Genomic DNA, 14,863 nt, shown 5'->3' with positions numbered 1-14,863 from the left:
CACAATGTGGAGTCCTGTCCCCCCGCTCTCTGGTAAACTGAGTAGAAAGAAAGAGCCCCTCCAGCACAACTTCCTTCTGAAATAATAGTTTAGATTCTGGTTTCTGCCACTGAGATTATTCTGTCACAGCTATTATTAAATTGTTAAAGGAGAAATCACTGCCTGAGCATTCACACACCGTTCATGGTGTCGCACACACACACATTTACTCTTGGACGTGCTTCGTCCTTCTTCAGGCTCGGCGATAGGTTTCCTGCATCAGAGTCTCAGGCGTTATATTTTATAAAATAATGAATTTAATTGAAAGGTACAGCAGCAAGGACAGCGTGGGCTGGGTGCCTCCAAAGAGAGGGACCCCGAGCAAAGAAATCCCAGGCAATGATACCCTTGTGATCTATACACCCTCGCCTCACACGCCCTTCACACGCTGTCCACGCATCTTTTAGTCCAATGGTGCCTCTTGGTCTGGGGTCTTCTAACATCTAATTGGAGTCCTTTTCTGTGTCCAGGCAGGCAGACTCTTATCTTGTTGATTTGCAGTTTCAGCCAAGGCTTGGAGCCTCTGTACCTTCTGGTTCACATTCCTTGGGCATCTGCACTCGCTGGCAGAACATGGAGAACTGAAGAGTCCCAAACGTGGGAAAAACACTACCAAAACATCAGTGTGGTATCAAAACGCTTCTCATACTAAAAGACTAAACACGGCACTCTACCAGCTGGTGGGAAAACTACTAAGACAAATAACTCTATCACAGCCTAAAGCCTTCACCAAATTTAGCCACTCCTGTTAAGTAAAGCTAAGCAAACTGCTTAAATCACACCATGTTAACACCACACAACCCTAAGTAATTTATCCTAAGTAAAACTTACTTATTTATGCTAAACAGCTCATATCCCTCAACAGCTCCTCCCTTTGTTTTCTTCAAGCATCCCTGCTAACATGCTAAACAAAGTTCGTGAAGCCTTTCCAGTTGCCCGATCATTCTCCCCAGTTTTACATATAAGATGATTATCAGCCACAACTACAACAGGGACAGACTTAATAAGATTACTGTCAGGAAGCCAGGTCCCTCTATTTTATGTAGATTTTTTCTTGTTCTCTTTTACTGCTGTTCCACCACTCTGGATCATCCATTCTCTGTAATGTCATACTTAGCCGTGCTGTAGCAGCCATCAATGTCAACAGTACCGAGAGTAGAAAAACAATCCACTTCCTCCCTGTTGATTTTCAGGAAGCTGCCGTCTGTCGGCTGCTTGGGCTATCCACCGCTTGCTTGCCATGGGAATGGCGTATCCAATTTTCTTTCCCTAACACTTCAGCAGCAAAAGAAGAACACAATAAAACAGTGTATGGTCCCTCCCATTTGGGTTCCAATTTTGATTTGGGGGAATTTCTTACTTTGTTCTTTGGTGATTACAGGTCAGTGGGGAACTACAAGTATGTTTCAAAAGAGCCTTGATGAATGAGGGCAGTGAGAAGCATTGCTCGCCTGAGGGACATCGAATGATTCCATTATCACTACCCATAGCCACAACATTCTGAGAGAAATTCTATGATTAAGCAAAACTTTTTTTTTTCCCCAAAGAGAAAGCATGACACCTCTGTCACTTCATCAAGGAGTTCACAGAGCTTTCTCCATCCAGCAGAGGAAGAACAGAGCCATGAATGATGCCATTTTCAGTAGGATGAGCAAGTCACGCAGACTCCTAATGTGTGGAAATGCAGGCTCCTCTAGAGGGGGATTCATGCAGTCTCCGACACCCACCTGGGGAAAGAACATGCTAAGCTTGGCAAGGTGTCTAGAGGGAGCCTGTGAGACCCTTTGACTAGATTTTTAGACGGCTAAAGATAAAGGAGAGAAATCCCATCTGCAGTTCCTGCAGGAAGCTGGGGATGACCTGCCTGCCTGGAACTATTGGGTTCAGTTCTCCTTCTGCTCTTCTAAAAGATTTGCAGCTTTCTCACACATATTTTGTGTTGTTGAGGATCCATCACAAGATGCAGTTTCTACTTTTTCATGTCCAATGACAGTACAGAAATAGTCAGTAAAGTCTCCTTCTATATTAAACCTGAAAAGGGAGAGAAAGGCAGATTTAGTTGCCTTCCTAACTTATCTGGATGCAATGCAGTCACTATCACTTCCATGAAAGACACTGTGGCACCTGGCCTTGCTGCTAAATTATATTATTGTCATAATATGTGGGATTAGAAGCTGCCTTGTTGGAGTCTCCCTCCCATTCTTTAATTTTCTTCCCCAGACCTCAACAAAAGTGCATGGGCTAGGCTTTCCCTCCAGAGACCTGCCCTTCTTTGGTAGCCTCCGTTCCGTGGTGCTGACATCACACTGTCTCTTGTCCCTCCATCCCATATCCTTTCTTTCCCCACTGAACTCCATCTAGTCAGATTCCTACAGCTGTATCCTCTCTTGCCATCCCGCTGTGACCTGCCTGTGGTCCCACTGGTGACTTGCAGGCTCCCTGTCACAGGAGACGTGCTGAAGCACCTGAACCTCAAGGAATCAGGTTGTTACAAATTTATTTTATTTTTTACTGTTTCCAGGTGTTACCTCACAGTGACTTGCTGGAATAAGCTTACATGTCTGTGCTATGTTCCATGTTGTTAATCCACTTCCACTTCTTCTCGCTCTCAGAGTATGTGAGACCAAGAAAGTAGTAATAATTTTCTGATTGAAACATAAGATAAACCTGGAAAGGAAATGAACAATGGGAATACATTGAAATTACGTTTTCTTCACCAGAGGTACACAGAAAGCTTAGTGCAAAATCCCCAGCTTTCTGTGGAAAGTACAGTGTGCATCCAGCCACACCATCTCTTTCCACAGCTTCAGAGGCTGAATTTTTCCATTTTTATTTGATCTCATCCCTCTTCCTGGGGCTTCTTAAGAATAGATTAAATAGAAAAATTACACAACTGTGATACCATTAAAGGTATACATTGTAATTCACCAGGCGTGACTTGATACCTGGAGACACTGTTCTATTCTGATTGTGATGGGAAAGCCCTTTCCGTTTTTGTCAAAGCAATGGATCTCACAAAGAAGTGTCTGTTTGACTTGCTTGGTCTTGGTTTGTGTGCTAAATCTCTTGAAAACATAAGTTAGCTGGGCAGACACTTTGCTCTTCCCAGGGGAGCATGCTTGCAGAGAGAAGCTTCTGGATGGAGGACTTCAACCACCAAGATGCGTCTTACTGTGAAGGTGTTTGGTACCATCCAGAGGGGCCTGGTGTATAGGGGGCTAGCAGTAGATTATGGACCCGCAGAGACATCTAACATGAGAAGACACAAGTGTAACCCGTCAGCCCTTTGGCGTACAGGTCAGGCAACCCTAGAAGCAGCCCCCTGAGTTCAGATCTCACCAGTTCATCCTTGGTGTCAATGACCACCAGGTCTGAATTCATGTCAGTACATTCTTTACGGGAGGCATTCCAGTCTTTTATTTCCTGAATTTGAGAGAAGAAGTAGCATTTTTCCCCATGTTTTTCCCAGTTTCGGGGGCAGCCTGCAGGAGGGAAGAACAGGTGTGGAAAAATCCATGTTCACCAGAGGGATCGTTATATTCATGTCCGTTCACGTACCCATGGGCTCTTCTGCACTAGCGTGAGAGAGTAATCAGTTGTTCCCTCTGAAACAGTAACGCAGTGCTGCCCAAGCACTACTTTTAAGGAAGATGAAAATGTGAAATGTCTCTGGCCTTGAGAGCTCGTCCTGTGACTGTACGGGATAAGGTTATTTATTCCTGAGATGTCAGATTGTTTCTTTGTTTTTCTTCTGAACAAAATCTAGTCACCTTCCCCCTACTCCTCCCCTTAAAAGGCAATCCATCAGGCTTCTGGACACTGTCTTTTGAATGACAGAGGATTACCTACCTAGTGCTGCTTTAGAGTTGTTGGAGAACGCTTTTGAGTCAGCTGGGCTGCTTGCAGTTGGACAGCCTGGAAATAAGAGTAGAATTTCTGCTTTGAATGTCTGACCATTTTGCCACACACGGTCATAGCCCTTCTGGACCTCCTTGACCCCCACCATCACCCCACACAGAATGCCTACTCCTCTCATTGTTTCCCCCTCTATTGATAAAACTCCAAAACTGTAGTACCATACAGTAGTAACAGTACTTATGCGTAATTTACTGGAGAAGCTCATGTGATTTTTATGTATTTTTCATGTCTTCTCGGGGCTTTGGTTTTATCAGCTTAGAAACTCCCTCAACTCCTGTTGAAAGCATGGCGTTCAGGGATCACTCATAGTTAAGCTAAAGGAGGATGATGTTGTTCCAGCTGGCTCTTTGTAGCAGAAAGAAAATCTTTACATTCTCCCAGCTTCTCTGCTAGGGAAACCTCAGCTTTAAAGACACAAGTGCCCATGCCATGAATGGGTCTTCTTAGTTCACCTGACTGTGAGTTACTAAACTGTCTATAAAAAAGTGTAAGGAGGCATTTTTGAGGTTATTTGGAGCTGAACAATGAATGATGAATAATAACAGTACAGAAACATTAAACTAAAAGTTATAGAGGTAGAATTCTTATACTTGAAAGAACCACTGATAAATTCCTTATAAAGAAGAATGTATAAAATGAGAAAAAGATTGAATTAAAGAAAGATCTGAGAAAGTTGTACCAGAACAGCATGGAGCATGAAAGAACTGATGTCTCTGCAGACTTCATACTAGAGGCAAAGTGTAAAAGAAGCAGAATATGAAAGTAAGAACTTCGTTTACAAGCAGTAAGCTCAAAATTAAGATGAGGGAAAAGAAGTGAAAGGAAGATCGAACCTGATCTTCTCCTACAGTGGGCGTTTCTTCATTCTCCCAGTCCCTGTCTTTGCCTCCTGCTACTTGGATGTTGTGGTTAGAGCACCTGCTGGTGAAGACTGAGGCAAAAAAGTTGTTGAGTACCTCAGCCTCCTCCATATCCCCGGGTAACCAGGTCTCCTGTTTCCTTCTGGAGAGGGCTGACATTTTTCCTAGTCTTCCTTTTGTCACCAATTTACCTGTAGAAGCTTTTCTTGCTGCCCTTGAATTCCCTGTCCAGATTTAATTCTATCTGGGCTTTAGCTTTCTTAGCCTGATCCCTGGCTGCTCAGACAGTTTCTCTGTATTCCTCCCAGGCTGCCTGTCCTTGCTTCCACCCTCTGGTTCACTGAGGCAGTACTGAAAACAGCAAAGTACCTGTAACTGAAGCAGCCCTGAATCAAAGTCTAATGACTCCTCATTCAACTCCAGATTTAAAGCTCTATTAAATGCTGGTAATTTCACCTTGTTATGTTGTGCTGGCTTAGGTTTTGGGGTTTTTTTCAATTTTTCCCTTCCTGCCGTGTTTTACATTTATAAAGGTCAGAGCACTATCAGACATCTGTCCTTTATCCTCTGCCCTGAGAAAGAAAAAAACATTGACTTCCCCCAACCATGGAATTTTTAATATTATAAAGGTTTCAGCAAAGGTGTGATTGACTGTGGAAGCCTCTTAAGCTTGCTCAACTAGCAAAGGATGAAAAGAAACAAGCAACCACGCGTGAAATTTAAAAATGATTCCTTGAAAATATTCAAAGGCAAGTACCACATGGCTCTCTGAAAATTTGTTGGTCTTTTTTCCAATGGAGATGAGAATGCTTTCTTCCTAAAGAAAACTTTATATCTTTTTATGTAGTTGAAAGATTCTTATGGACTCAGTGATATACATGGAGAGAGACCTAGTACTCGGCTTTCATTCGAGTAAAGTGCAAACAACTTCCTTTAAGTTGTGACTTAGCTACCTCTACCTCTTTGCTAAGCTACCTGTTAGCTACTTGAACTTTTATTAATATTTGGTGAAAGATTTTTGGTGTTATGGATATCTTGATGACAAGATAGAAGACCATGGCCTTGAAATATTCTCACGGATAACAATCATAATACTAATAGACATTGTCTAACCTTGACTTGTTTCTTCAAAACATTTGTATAATAAATTACTGTTAGAACATTGGTACAGTTACTACATTTTTAGCAGGACTTACACATGAGTATCCGACACACTGCTAAGACGAGTAGGAGAATTATCACAGCAACAAATACAGCAACACGTGTTCTGGGGGAACAGCTTTTACCTACAGATAGACAGAAAAAATCAAGATTAGGGCAACACCTGGAAAAGGAACTCTTCATCTTCATTCACAGATGCCCTTTTCGTGCTCACACTTAGAGTTTTAATATCTCCTAGGATGAAGACTCTACAACCTCAGCTGTAGGAAGTATCCAGAAGGAAAAAGAACAAAAATCAGGGATGTTTTATCTGCTGCATGCTTTTATAAATCCATGATTCGCCTCTGCTTTCAATGGTGCATGCAGGTCTACTACTCCTATTTCAAAAAGCATATAGAAAAAGGTTCAGAGAGGGGAAGCAGTAAATGATGGTGTAGACTAGGCTCCTGCAGTATGGAAAAGAGATGAGAAGAAGAAGCTATGTCAGAGTTATATAAAATCCTGCGTGTCATGGAGACCTTGGGTAGAGTTTGGCTGCTTATTGTCTCTTTCAGGGACTATCAGCTAAAACTAATAGGAGGCCATTTCAGAATTAAAAAATGCAGCTGGTTCTCTGTGTGATGTTGAAAAGAACTGTGGATCCCCTCATCAAAGGATGTTATAGAAGTCAGGGCTGTGTATAGAACCAAGGGGAGATTGGGCAAGTTTGTAGAAGAGAAATCCACTGAGGGTATGTAAGTAGAAACACATCTGTCTCAGGAATTCCCTGAGTAGATGCGTGCATGTGGAAGTGTTACAGGAAGGTATCATATGTGCCTGCCCTCTTCTTATTCATCTCTCATTTTTCACTTATGCCTACTGTTGGAGACAGGAGGCTGGGCTAGGTGGTTTCTTGTCTGTCCCAAAATAGCTATGTGTTCCTTTACCTGTGAACCCAACGAGTATTTAGCCATGTATAACATAACATGTCAATTGCCCCCTGCTTTGGCTATGCAAATCAGGTAACTGTATTTTCCTGTCTGCCATACAGCTTTATATCACTGCATTTTTGGAAAATAAGGAAAAATAAGGAATGGCCTCCTCTCCTCTCATTGTTTACGTTCATATCAATTTAGCAGACAGCTAAAAATTCACCGGATGATGTGTAGCTAGCAGGAGCATTTGTATCCAGGGATTGCACTTTCACTTCTGCATATGTAGAACCTTAAAGCAGGCAAAAACAACAGAGAGCAGAGGAAGTTGAGAAACAACTTAAATGGAACAAAGGTGACTGAAATGATGAGAAATGCTAAACACATGACAGCAACTGATTTATAGGACTGTGTTTAACTATGCCCGAATAATATTTTTGTCCATTGCAGTCACACCTTGCTACAGGACTCGCTAAAAGCAGAAACAGATCTGGTTTATCTTCTGTGCAGACAATAGCAGAGGAGACACAGGCACATGCACAGGCATTTTAAATCCAAACAGAAGTGGAGAAAGAAGGTTGTCTGCTTACCTTATTAAATTCACATCCACATGTGAGTGGTGAGAATGGCTACAACATCAAAGCAAACCTGAAAACTGCAGATCATGCTAAACTTGAAGGTGGTAACTAGTTGATGATAAGATGGTGAGAAAAGTGAAAATTATTCTAACATCTGCAGATAACAGATGGCAGAAAGCACGTGGGGAAGTAATCTGGGGAAGTCATGAAGTAATCACTTGAAAGTGGTGGTAGAAACACTGTTTTCTGGAGCATTAGAAATCCTAATTAGAGATAGCATCCAGCCATCTGAAAATAGATGCAAAAGACAAGCACAGGATGGCAAGAAATAGAAACTACTATTTCCGTCAAAGACATAGTAAATTTTAAAAGAAGGGAAGAAAAAGGACAATGAAACAGAAAGTGTATAAAGTCTGTTATTTTAAGATGTAATTTTATGCAGATGTAACAAAACCAGTGTGAATGTTTATGCAATAATTCTTAGTGCATTAAAGAAAGATAAATTTTAAGTTAGAACTTTGCAAATGCATTTCTACTGAATCAAACTAGATCTGTCCATGAAACATTTTATGCATGATTTATTAAACAAGTAGTTTGTACAGACAAAGCCACGAGGTAAAATACCCAAAACAATGCCTACTATGTTCAGCTAGCAGAAACAGGCTACGTGCAAGACGGCTTCAAACAATAGAAACATTAAGCACTCAATCTCCTGATCGGTTTGCAGCTGGAATTGGAGTCTGCTGCAAGAGAACATGCCGGGTTCAGGATATAATGACTGTGGAACAGTCTCCTAAATTGCTAGAAACTATTCGTAATGTCACACAAGAAACTCTCCCTCACACTTGCAACTTAACAAATGAAAAGTAGACCTTGTAACAATTCCCTTTTTTTTTGGCAGAAAACCTATATGGACACGCCACCTGCGCATTTTTCACAGCACTGGCCCCGGCATTTCCTTTGTCCTCTCTGGGGCTTTGGTGGTCCATGCGTAAAGGAATATGGAATATTAGTGGTTCAGTTTAAATAAAACTAATTGCTTAGAGTTAATCGCTTAGTGGTAGGCCTCGTTGGCATACTACTTATATAGAATTGACTTCGCAGAGGTAGCTAAAGTTCCTGAAGCCCTGGGCAGCAAGCTGCGAACTTTCATCTTGATAAGTTAAAGTTGTTTTGAACTTGTACTTAGTTACATAAAGCAAGGCCCTGAGACCGGTACAAACCAGGAGATAAGGAAGCTACTACCATCTGCAGAGGCTGCAAACCTACAAGATAAGAACAGTTAACGGCTTGCCCAGAGGCAGACAAAGAATCTAATGAGGAATAAGAAGACCCCAGACCATAAATTACCATTGGACCAAGGGGTGCACGCAAGTCGCATGAAGAGTGCGTGAAGGGCAGATGCATAGAGAGATTGTAAGGGTGTAATTGCTCAGGAATGTCTTTGTTCTGGGGCCCTCTCCGCAGGCACCCAGCTCGAGCGGTCCTTGCTGCTGTACTACTCAAATAAAATCTCTGGGGGAGGGAATTATTGCCTGAGACTCTGCTATGGGAAACCTAGCGTGGAGAAAAACTTTTTTAACACACGACACTCACTCAAAAGATGTGGGAGGGAGGCTGAAGAGCACAAAGAAAGCTCAGTGCAGACTGAGCGACCTACCTTGGACATCAGTGACCTTCTGCAGCCTGGGCCTGGTTGGTTCGGTCATGTTCAAGTCAGCATAAATGCGATTTTCTGACATTCTTGCTCCCCCTTCTTGTTTCCGCTCACTGCTGTTTTTAAAATGGTACTCTGGACCAACAACTCATAGCTCCCGCCCCTCTCTAACCTTCAGGAGGAAGTTCTTTGCTCTTTCTTTCATTCAGAAACCCATAATGACAAAAGAAGACTACTAATTGATCTTTTGATAGTAGCATGTTAAATGTAAGGTGGTGGCCTTGATGTGGTCACCTTCATCGGGAAGTGGTTCTGGCATTAGTAGTATTTTGAGTTTCAAATCTTGACACCCAGCCCCGCCCTTCCTCCCTTTGTATTTGGAAAGGACAAGTTTTGTTACATGAAATGTAAGGGGAAGAAACATAGAGAGCTTCAGAAGTCAGCACCAGGAAGCAGAGTGAAGCTCTCAGGGTGGACCCATGGCACATCGTGGGAAGAGCCCTGCGGAGTCCAGAGGCAGCGCTCTCAAAAGCAGACATCTGAAAGCAGGACACGTTTGCCCCGATCCATAGAGAAAGGTACGGAATGCTGCTGAAACACGACCCTGCCGCTCTTTGGGGCTCTGTTATGTGCCTGTAGCTCTTCTAAAGCCGAACTGAGCTGGCGTGTTGAGTCCTGAGGAATGTGGGTTTTGTGCAGCTCAGAAACATGCTCTTCCCCTCAGTAGGTAACTTCTAATGGCCAATGGGGATTCATAAAGTGGGATTGGTCCCATCTGTTTTGGGGCCTCATTGCTCACTGCATCTTCCTGGGGACGGGAAGTGGAGGTGGAGGTGCTGATCTCCCAGTTATCCAGTGATAGAAAGCATGGGAATGGTTCAAAGCTGTGCCAGGGGACGTTAAGACCTGAAATTAGGAAGCATTTCTTTACTGAGAGGGTGGTCAAACAATGGCACAGGCTTCCTAGAGAGGTGGTTGATGCCCTATGACTGACACTGTTTAAGGGACATTTGGACAATGCCCTTAACAAAATGCTTTAACATCTGGGCAGCCCTGAAATGGTCAGGCAGTTGGACCATAGCTTCATCTCAGCCACGGACACCAAATCCAGCTTCCTCACTCATCCTGTGCCCAAGCTCTACAGACAAGGCACAGGCATCTTCAGCTTCCATGAAACAGGCCTCTGTGTTAGACAGAAATCCAGTATTAAGGAGAGAGGAAAAAGTACTAAAGCACAATAAGACAGGAAATGGACGAACATGTGCTCGAGAGCGATTGTGCTCAGTCCATGAAAGTGATACCTGCTTTACGGAGGTTCATTGGCATAAATCATGTGCTACTTGCAGGGCACAAAGTGTAGTTGAATCAAAATTCCTGGAGGAAAATGAAGATTTTAAAATTGATCTGACCTCTAATGCTGCAGCGGTGTGTACCCTATGTTCATTTATATACTGTGCGTTTTCTCCCGGAGAATAACTTTTGTGTCAATGCTTTTTTCGTTTTCAAGCTACACCAAAGTCCTGTACAGACCCTTCTGTGTTCCTAACTCTACCATCCGAAGTGCTCGTTACTAATTCTTGTAAAATACTGGTGCAAGTTATTTTCTGGATATTGCGTTATCCTCCTGCTTGTCTGGTAAAATGCTGCATGTTTTAGACTCATTGCTCTTAGCAATTGTTATAGAACAGTTAAGGAGCAAAAAGGAAATATGGAATTTGCCTCTATGCTCCTTGCCATCTCCAGGTTGCCGTGTTTCAGCAGGGTTAGTCTGTGGGCTGCTTTTCCTTAATATCCTCCCTGGATCTCTCTGATACACAAATGAATTCAACAAGCATGACTCCTGCAATGGCTACCCTCGAGTCTTTGGTACAATTGCAAGTTTTTACAGTAAGTAATTTCTACCACAATCTAAAGCTTTTGTCCTAACTCGGTGTCCGTTTGAACTCATCTCCTTAAAGCGCCTCTCCCTAAAACTCTACTGCAATTTCCCTCAGAGCAAACCACCTCAGCTAGTTTTAAGCACTTCCACAGTCTCCATCTCTAGTAGATGAATCACTAGAAGTGAGACTTAACCTCTCAGTGTTTTAGTTCCGAATTAGCACCTAACTGCTTTGAACTCCAGACAGATTTCCCTTTGGTGACTTCATTGAGGTATTTTTATCTTAGGGCTGCTTCTTCTAGCAAACCATGCTGATTTCCCAAAAATCAAAAGTGAAAGCAAAAATGTGTTTCCAAAAAGATGATAAAAATATGGTACCTTCTCTAGAAAGATAAACACAAGTATAGCAACACCCACAAAGTCTGGAAGCCAAATAAAGGCCTAGCTTCATCGTTTTTCAGAGACGAACCCACAAGAAAGAAGGTTCACACATTTTCAGGCCTTCATAATGCTGGAAGTTTTAAACTTTAGTCACACAGGCATAGCTACTCTACAGGCGCTCTGCTGGTCAGCTCATGAAGGAAAGAGAACATGCTCTCCAAGTAGGAGCTCCCTTATATCAGAGCTACATTGGGGAGTAATAATTGACCAACCTGCATCAAGAAAATACCACACCGAGACAAAATAGTTATAGCAATTGCAACATCATGTCCAAGCGCTGGCTTAGTTGTAGGAAGCCTTTGTACCACTCACTTGCCCTCAGACTCTCGTCTGGGACCAGGAGGAGAAAGGGGGTCTGTGTGAAACTCCTACCAGTCAGGTCTCTGCCAAGCATTTCTGTTCATATCGAAGGGTCCCTTTCTTAACGAAGATGTAGGTGAGAGAGCAAAACTGGCCTTTGGAAAGCAAGCCAGTATCAGCAAGCACTTTTAGAAATGTTTGCTTTTTTTCCTTTTTGATACATGGAGCAAACATGGGTGCATATAGCACCTATAGTTGACGTCTCAGTTCAAGAATTCTGTTATTTCTAACGCTGAAATAAGGAAAAAAGCACATGCTTAGTCATGTTAAAAGTACGTATACGGACAATTCACTGAAACTTTGTAGCACCTCCATCAACGAGGATCAGAAATTTGATAGGGAAATTACCCTTTTCCCTAAATACAGACTCCCTATCCCAGTTGTGCTCGTGTCTGCCTGTATGTGCTCACTAGAGACTCAGCAGAGTCTGGTAACTTCCCCTCGAAAGATTCGGCATGTACTCAACATGAGTCCAGAGGCAGCGCTCTCAAAAGCAGACATCTGAAAGCAGGACACATTTGCCCCGATCCATAGAGAAAGGTACCGAATGCTGCTGAAACAGGACCCTGCCGCTCTTTGGGGCTCTGTTATGTGCCTGTAGCTCTTCTAAAGCCGAACTGAGCTGGCGTGTTGAGTCCTGAGGAATGTGGGTTTTGTGCAGCTCAGACACATGCTCTTCCCCTCGGTAGGTAACTTCTAATGGCCAATGGGGATTCATGAAGTGGGATTGCTCCCGTTTGTTTTGGGAAGGGCCAAGGGTGCCTAATGTGCAAAGGCAGCAACTAGAATGGGTTAGCAATTAGTCAGGTTAGTAGTTAGTTTAGGTTTTAAACAAGACAACCCCTAGGCTACCCAGCTTTTGAATTGACGCATGACTAATGCTTTCATAGAGCAGGAGGTGGCAGCTAGGTGGACACTGCGCTGTGAATCATTGTTAGAGGAAATATCCTAGCTCATAGCAGCATTTGCCAATTGAAAATGCCAGGTTTAGCTTTTTGCTGATGGCAGATGTAATCTGGCTGCCATGGAAGCCCGATCACCCAGCCTGATGTGCCGGTCGACAGCAGCTCAATATGTGTCAGCAGTGTGCCCTGGCAGCCAAGAGGGCAAATTGCATCCTGGCGTGCATCAAACACAGCATAACCAGCCAGTCAAAGGAGGTGGTCATCCCGCTGTGTTCAGAGATGGTGCAGCCTCACCTTGAATACAGTGCGCGGTTCTGGGCCGGTGTGGTTTAACCCCAGCTGTCAACTAAGCACCACACAGACACTGCCTCCCGCCCTCCCCCAGTGGCCTGGGGGAGAGAACTGGGAGAGTAAAAGTGAGAAACCGTGTGGGTTGAGACAAAGACAGTTGGACAGGTAAAGCAAAAGTCACGCACGCAAGCAAAGCAAACCAAGGAATTCACTCACTGCGTCACATTGTCAGGGAGGTGTTCAGCCAGCTCTGTGAAAGCAGGGCTCCTTCACGTAGTATGGTTGTTTGGGAAGACAAAGTGCCATCACTCCCAACGTATCCCCATTCCTTCTTTGTTTCTTTTTTGACATTAGGAAGCATTTATTCACCAAGAGGGTGGTAAGACACTAGAAAAGGCTTCCTAGAGAGATAGATGATGCCCCACGCCTGACAGTGTTTAAGAGGCATTTGGACAATGACCTTCACAACATGCTTTAACTTTTGGTCAGCCCTGAAGTGGTCAGGCAGTTGGACTAGACGATCGTTCCTTCCAACTGAAACTATTCTATTCTGTTCTGTTCTATTCTATTCTATTGTAAAGCCTCTCGCCCTAACTAAATAGAAGGGAGGATGAATGTGTGACTCAGTACTACCAGCCTTGCTGTGACTTGAGATGGAATGTGATATATCCCCATAGGAATTTGAAGGTATATCCCCATAGGAATTTGAAGGAGAAAATTGTTTAGTGACAATGAAGATCATGTTACTAAGCACAGCACTGTGACCTCAGTAATGTAAGTTTTATTTGGGACATGGCTCTTGGTGTCTGGATGATTCTCTTGGAATCTCACGGATTCTTTTCATGAGCTTGCCTTCAAGGCAAATATTATTTTTTTTCTGTCTGTGCTTCAATTTTAGCCAAGTTAATTACTAGCTAATAAATGTTCATCATCCCAGTGAGGGAGGAATCCACACTGTGTGGTTAGTTACCCTCCTAATCACTCCATTCTGTGATGCTTGCTTATAATGTCTGAGGGCGTTTTTATCTGGTGTACTAATTATTGTCAAAATAAGCAGAGACTCTGCCTTGGGAATGTGGGGAGAGAAATTGTTGAGAAGTACCAGCATGGAATTTGAGACTTGGAAGAGTCGGTATGATGACAAAGAACATAACTTTCATCAGATTTGCTCTTCTAATTCTCATGTACACATTGGGGGAAAAGTAGAAGAAAAGAGAACAGCAAATGTTTCGGCTTTTGTAAAACTGGAATTCATAGATTTGCTATATAACAGAGCATAAGGTCTATTTTTCAGCAAAAACCTAGTCATTGCTTCATTACTACCTGGCAATCAGCAGGTGAATCCCCTGCCATTCACTCACTGATGGCTACAGCAGGATTCGTTTAAGAATCAGTCACATTATTTAATAACTAAGGAGCTAAGGAGCCTAGTTTCCTATACTGACCTAAGTAGAAGGAGTATGTAGATACCCTGCTAACAGGCGGTAATTACAGAGACTTCTTCATTGGGCCAGCGGTCTGTTCTGGTATTCTGCCCCTCACTTCCTGTCCTCAGAGGCCAAGATAAGCCAAGCAAAGAGCAGCTGTGTGAGAGAAAGAAGAGGAAGTGAAGCAGTTTCTTTGGTGGTTGATGACTCAGAAGTGCCTGCTGCAGTCAAGCGAAGGTTTGCAGTGGCCCTCAGACCTGACAGCGAGAGGTATCCAGAAATATTGTGACAGGCAGCCTGCTCTGGAATACTGATATCTCTGATCAGACCAGTCTCATTTCTCTGGAGTTCCTGGGGGTGGAAGGAAAGAGGGAAAAATAAAATCACATGATCTGTTGTTGCGTTGGGAGCCACAAGACTCTGGCATAACACTGCC

At 43.2% G+C, this 14,863-nt stretch overlaps 1 protein-coding gene across 2 annotated transcripts; it reads right to left on the bottom strand.

Annotated features, from left to right (window-relative positions):
• Positions 1-308: 308 nt before the first annotated feature.
• On the bottom strand, positions 309-10,354 carry LOC134525347 (killer cell lectin-like receptor subfamily B member 1B allele A). Of its 2 annotated transcripts, XM_063356150.1 has the most exons (7): positions 9,128-10,354; positions 6,014-6,103; positions 3,889-3,954; positions 3,379-3,521; positions 2,597-2,706; positions 1,904-2,070; positions 309-1,766 (listed from the first exon to the last, which is right to left on the bottom strand). In XM_063356150.1, exons 1-6 carry the CDS (start codon positions 9,207-9,209, stop codon positions 1,923-1,925), a joined length of 639 nt encoding a protein of 212 aa, XP_063212220.1. In that variant the 5' UTR covers positions 9,210-10,354; the 3' UTR covers positions 309-1,766; positions 1,904-1,922. The 2 variants fall into 2 exon arrangements, with proteins under 2 accessions (XP_063212220.1, XP_063212210.1); XM_063356140.1 differs by having other exon boundaries at positions 309-2,070.
• Between the last annotated feature and the right edge of the window lie 4,509 nt (positions 10,355-14,863).

Source organism: Chroicocephalus ridibundus, chromosome 1, assembly GCF_963924245.1.
Source record: "Chroicocephalus ridibundus chromosome 1, bChrRid1.1, whole genome shotgun sequence".
Taxonomy (NCBI): domain Eukaryota; kingdom Metazoa; phylum Chordata; class Aves; order Charadriiformes; family Laridae; genus Chroicocephalus; species Chroicocephalus ridibundus.
This window is presented reverse-complemented; position numbering and strand designations above follow the sequence as displayed.

What these genes read in the sequence shown, in the direction of transcription:
- LOC134525347 (XM_063356140.1), bottom strand. Translation starts at nt 9,209, where the DNA reads ATGTCAGAAAATCGCATTTATGCTGACTTGAACATGACCGAACCAACC. An exon ending in AGTGTGTCGGATACTCATGT is followed by an intron (nt 3,955 to 6,013) that starts GTAAGTCCTGCT and finishes TCTTATTTCCAG; the next exon opens with GCTGTCCAACTGCAAGCAGC. An exon ending in ATGGAACATAGCACAGACAT is followed by an intron (nt 2,071 to 2,596) that starts GTAAGCTTATTC and finishes CTCCCTTTTCAG; the next exon opens with GTTTAATATAGAAGGAGACT.